General features: G+C 37.1%; 1 protein-coding gene across 1 annotated transcript; it reads left to right on the top strand.

Moving 5' to 3' along the window:
- LOC109215088 (LEAF RUST 10 DISEASE-RESISTANCE LOCUS RECEPTOR-LIKE PROTEIN KINASE-like 1.1) lies at positions 704-4,007 on the top strand. The gene is made up of 4 exons (XM_019379109.1): positions 704-1,560; positions 2,306-2,338; positions 2,482-2,736; positions 2,867-4,007. The coding sequence occupies exons 1-4, from the start codon at positions 813-815 to the stop codon at positions 3,811-3,813; spliced, it is 1,983 nt and encodes a 660-aa protein (XP_019234654.1). The 5' UTR covers positions 704-812; the 3' UTR covers positions 3,814-4,007.

The raw sequence follows: 5,776 nt of genomic DNA, 5'->3' as shown, positions 1-5,776 counted from the left end.
AATATCCAACTAGCTGTAATGTCTCTATTTTTTTAATGACTTCAAGAAAGAAGACAAACTCAAACTTGAGTCGATTTATCTACCAATACTGAGAAAATGATGGCAAGAGAGACATGGAGATTATGGAATAAGGACAACCCCATATACAAGTTTTATTTGTCTTTATTTATGCTTTTCTTTTTTTTTCCCACTTTTCTCCCACGTTGGATCAATACTATAAAATAAAAAAAACAAAAAAGGTAGTCCGGTGCACAAAACATCCCGCACGCAAGGTTCCGGGAAGGGTCACACCTTTAGGGGAGTGATGTAGGCAGTTTAACTTAACGCAAGCATTAGTGGCTTGTTCCATGGCTCGAACCCGTGACCTATAGATCACACGGAAACAACTTTACCGTTGCTCCAAGACTCCTCTTCACGTTGGATCGATATAATTACAAGAAAAAGAAGATGTAAAGCCAGTTTTTTCCCTTAATATTTCAAACTAAGCACAGGTTTTCTTGAAAAGTCTTTTTTTAATGGCATGTTTATATCGGTGAAATTCAAGAAAATAACATAGTTTGAAAAGTCTTATATGGCTAGTCAAATGGACACAATAGTGGGCAAAGTCCTCCATTTTGGTAAGTCTTAAGAGCCAATATTCTAAGTCAACTAACGTGTTTAAGGGATAGGAATCAAACATGTGGTGCAGGAAAAGAACAACAAGAGAAAGTATACTTAAATGCAACAAAATATTATTTACTTTCTGCTTCGTCTTTCCTTGTTTATATTTTTGCATATGTTAAGTCAAACTATAATTAATACGAGATTCGAGAATGTTAGCTTTAGATTATTTGTCAGTTTTCTTGATTTTCTATCAGTTTCTCATCTTTAATTCAGTTCAAGCTCAGAATCAATCCCGAGATAGCTGCCCCGAGGAATTCAATTGTGGGAGCTTTGGAAATGTGAGGTTTCCTTTTTCTGTATCCTCACAACCTGCTTGTGGATTGTACACAATAGATTGTGATACTAAACCAAATCCAACAATTCATTTGGGAGGAAATGTTTACACTGCTCTGGAACAACGTTCGTATAATAGTTATAGAGTTTTAGACCTTAGGTTTAATGATTTATTGGCAAGAAACAGTTGCCATTCTTTTGATAAAAGTATATCTTTTCCAAGTTCTCCTGCTGTCTCGTTGAGAACCAACGAACGCAATATTACCTTGTTCAAATGCAACAACAGTCTAGACATCAGCAGGAGGATGAATGATCACTATTTTCGTGACTATAAGAATTATACTGAATGTAGTGGCTTCGGCATTTACTACAAGTATCCGACAACATGGAGGGAAGGCTACTCGGATGCACCAGATGGAGGTATTCCTGATAACTGTTCACTGGTTCAGTTACCAATTAAATGGAGGTCACAGTTAGCTCAAAATAGTAGCTTGTTTGATCTCTTAACCGCGAATTTTACAATTCAGTGGAGCCTGTCTGATGATTGTAGTAAATGTTACTATCAAGGAGGTCGATGTTTAGCTGATAGCAACAACAAATTTCTTTGTTCCTCCAATCCCAAAGGTAAGTGAAGTTTGTATACTTAACCGCCTTTCCCTACACTGCAATATATTTTAGATGTTCTTGTTATGGGTCCAATATGCTTGACGTACAATACTGTGAGATTTCTCTAATTCTACTTTGAATGATCGCTTCTCGTTTTTGGAGATCTAAAAATGGACTGCTTTCATGAAACTGGTTGCTCTCCTATGTATCATTCAGTTTTAGTTGGAATTCTTGGCCTAATCTTTGCAATTTACACTGTCAGTTTCAGTTTCTGTCATTTTAATTGCATAGCTTGTGAGTTGTGAGCCATAAGTATTTCCAATGTTCTGCTTGTTTCATTGTGTTACTCGGGACCAGTGACGGAGCTACATAGCTCAAAGGGGTGTCAAGGATACCCCTTCGCCGAAAAAATGCATGTTTAGAAAGGTAAAACTTATTTTTTTATGTATATATACTACTATGTATTGAATCCCCTTGACTTCTTCGCGTATTTACTTATTTAAATTTTGACACTCTTTAGTGAAAATCCTAGCTCCGCTACTGCTTGGGACATGTTTTATAGAAGAATCTTGCTGGATTTTACTAGTCCATTACCAAGATTATAATCTCACCACTCTATTTATTCTGCAGATTGTTTTAGAAGTCCTCTCATAATCTTGTTATGGATTTAACATTGCAGCATAAGCTAGTCATAATTAGCTCTCAGTTCCTCCTCCTGGTGGAACATTTATCTAACCTTTTTGTTGATTTACTTTGGTTGCAGCAAAAAGAAAGTCGAAGCGAATTCTAGTTATAGGTAACTATCTGTAACCACAAATCCTTTTCATATTACCAGATTTACTCAATGTGCTCCCATATTGTCTTCTTCAACTATGTTCCACTTGTCTGTAGTCATTTTTCAAACAAAATTTGATCAGTTTCCTCTGTTGTTTGCTTCAGTTTTATCTGCAGTAATTGGCTTGATCCTTTCAATTTGCCTTAGTATTTTTATCTGGCGTTTCAAGAAAGGAAAGGGTGGTTGTTCTTACTTCTTCACAAGAAATACATATTCTGATTCCTTGAGGCATGATCTTGAAGGCGGCAGCAAGTACTTTGGAGTTCCTGTCTTCTCCTACTCTACACTTGAAGAAGCCACCAATAATTTCGATTCCTCCAAAGAACTTGGAGACGGAGGTTTTGGAACTGTATACCATGGTAATAAGCCACATAATTCAACAAGTCATCACATTTGGAAAAAGCATTAGGCTGAGTTTTGCATTTTTGTATCAATGCTATTGGGTTGGTAACATATTTCAGTAAGCTAATAATGTAGTTCTTTTATCAGGTAAACTTCGTGATGGGAGGGAAGTTGCAGTGAAACGCCTGTACGAGCAAAGTTCCAAGAGGATGGTGCAATTTAAGAATGAAGTTGAAATTCTTACTCGCCTAAGGCACCAGAATCTTGTTATGCTTTATGGTTGCACATCAAGGCATAGTCGTGAACTCCTCCTCGTTTATGAATACATTCCAAATGGAACAATTGCTGATCACCTCCATGGTGATAAAGCAAAGAATGGGAGTACCCTTATATGGCCTATCCGCATGAAAATTGCCATAGAAACTGCCAGCGCTTTAGCTTATCTCCACGCTTCTGACATAATACACCGCGATGTTAAGACTACTAACATTCTCCTTGACAACAATTTTGGTGTCAAAGTTGCGGATTTTGGGCTATCAAGACTTTCTCCACATGATGCAACTCATATCTCGACTGCTCCTCAGGGGACGCCTGGATATGTCGATCCAGAATATCATGCATGTTATCAGTTAACTAATAAAAGCGATGTGTATAGCTTCGGGGTTGTCCTTGTTGAGCTGATATCATCACTGCCTGCTGTGGATATAAGTAGACATAAGGATGAAATTAGTTTGGCTAACTTTGCATTAAACAAGATTTTGAAATGTGCATTTGAGGAGTTGATTGATCCATCTCTTGGTTACGCGTCGGATGCTGAAGTTAGGAGAATGACTACTTCAGTTGCAGAGCTAGCTTTTCAATGTCTGCAACTTGAGAAGGAGATGAGGCCAAGAATGGATGAAGTGCTGGAAATTCTAAAGGCGATTCGGAGGGGCGAGTTTGAAAACCAGAAGAAAGAAGAGATTAATGTCATTGACAATGTAGATGAATCAGAAGATAATGTACAATTGATGAAATCTACATTACATCTTTCACCAAATTCTGTGAATGATAGGTGGGTTAGTGAATCTACCACAGCTAGTATTAGCGGGTGAAATCCCTTAGGTTGGTTACTAACAACTTCATTATTTTTCAGCTTTCACTCTCTTCTCATTATTTTTGGCTCTCTGCTTGTTGATCAGTTCACTGCCTAATTGTCTTTTATTAAAATCCCTTATGCATCAAGAATATATGGAATCCAAATAGTATAATTACGTTTGTGGATGCATTTCAGGACACATGCAATGAACTCCTGTTTATCTTGCACTTCTGTTTATCTTCTCACTTTTATTAACAGTATGATATCACACATCACTTGTATCGTTCCGAGTTTATGTAAAAAAAAATATTTATACAGTCAGATCATTTATAAGGTAATTTCATGTAATTCTATGATAAATATTAATTAATTTTCAAATAAAAATGATAACTGACTTGCTATTATATGATTTTCCCTCTGCGCCCCTAAAGTAAAGTGGCCTCTCAATTTTGTTTCAAAGCTAGTACTCCCTCCGGTCCAAAATAAGTAATTTTTTGGCCTTTTTCTTGTGGTCCAAAATAAGCGATTTTTCCAGATTTCAAGAATGAATTAATTATTTTTTTCCTACATTGTCCTTGGAGTAAATAGTGTTGGAATATGTGTTAGGAGTGTTTATGTGAGATAGTAAAGTATGGTCAATTCCATTGCTAATTAATGCTAAACGGTGGATTTCTTAATCTGCATGAAAACATCCAAAAAATTACTTATTTTGGACCGGAGGGAGTATTAATTAAGAAGTTCGTATTACGTATTTAAATTTGTTTTATATGGTTCACTAGTTCAATTAGAATGCAAACTCTGAGCTGGTGTTCACTGGATGATGTGGAAATGATCCTTTCACTTACAACAACTTGCAAAGTTGCAAGCATTTGACAAGGAAAGAAGTGAAGTATTCAAATGAAGAAAGAAAACAAGAAAGTTAGAGTTCAATAATGCTTTGGGTCCCTCGAAACAAAAATAGCCACCGAAACACTATTTACCTTCTTGCAAGTATTTTCTTTCCACGTGTTTTGGCTTATTCAAAGAAATAACACAACACTGTTTTTCAAGGGAGGCTTTAATTATAAGGGCCGATTGAGTTTTTTTTTTTTTTTTTTCTCTCAACAACAACAATCCAGTAATTTCACAAGTGGGGTGGGAGAGGGTAGAGGGCACACAAACCTTACCCCAACCTCGGAGGAATAAAGAGGTTGTTTCCGAGAAATCCTCAACCCAAGAAGACGAAAATAGACAATAGAATCTGTGACAGCAACAAAACCAGAAAAATAATTTTAGCATCGTAAAAAATAGAAAATAGATGGAAAAGCAATAACAACAACCAGTAATAATACCACAGTACTATGAAAAAACAAAAAAATAGTACGGACACAACATAAACCACTAGCAGTCAAAGACAAAACCCTAACAGACTAGCTCCAACCCTGGTATAAAGAAGAAAAACGCTCGACCCCCTCATAACCTTCAACCCTAATACTTGACCTTCTCACCTTCCTATAAAGAGCCATGTCCTCGAAAATCTGAAGTCGCGCCATGTCCTGCTTGATCACCTCACCCCAATACTTCTTAGGCCGCCCTCTACCTATTTTCACACCTACCAAAGCCAACCACTCACACCTCTTCAACGGGGCATTTTGGCTTCTTCTCTGCACGTGCCCGAACCATCTAAGCCTCGCTTCCCGCATCTTGTCGTCTATGGGAGCCACGCCCACCTTCTCCCGAATATCTTCATTCCTAATCTTATCCAACTTAGTATGTCTGCACATCCATCTCAACATCTTCATCTCTGCTACTTTCATCTTCTGAATATGGAAATTCTTAATTAGCCAACTTAACAGGGCCAGTCTGACCATCGCTCTCTCGAGAACATAACCCGAAATATTGTTTCACAGGTGAACAACTCTCTTGTAGGATTGAGCTAATAATAGGTTAATGATATATTAGACTGATTAAATCTAATTTTAAAATAGGTCCAGGGAGAT

Source organism: Nicotiana attenuata, chromosome 2, assembly GCF_001879085.1.
Source record: "Nicotiana attenuata strain UT chromosome 2, NIATTr2, whole genome shotgun sequence".
Taxonomy (NCBI): Eukaryota; Viridiplantae; Streptophyta; class Magnoliopsida; order Solanales; family Solanaceae; genus Nicotiana; species Nicotiana attenuata.
Note: the sequence above shows the minus strand (reverse complement) of the source record. Positions and strands in the feature narration are given on the sequence as shown.

Bases quoted from the DNA above. Each gene is read 5' to 3' on its own strand.
- LOC109215088 (XM_019379109.1), top strand. From the start codon at position 813: ATGTTAGCTTTAGATTATTTGTCAGTTTTCTTGATTTTCTATCAGTTT. The intron at 2,339-2,481 runs GTAACTATCTGT...TGTTTGCTTCAG, and splicing joins GAAGCGAATTCTAGTTATAG to TTTTATCTGCAGTAATTGGC. The intron at 2,737-2,866 runs GTAATAAGCCAC...TTCTTTTATCAG, and splicing joins TTTTGGAACTGTATACCATG to GTAAACTTCGTGATGGGAGG.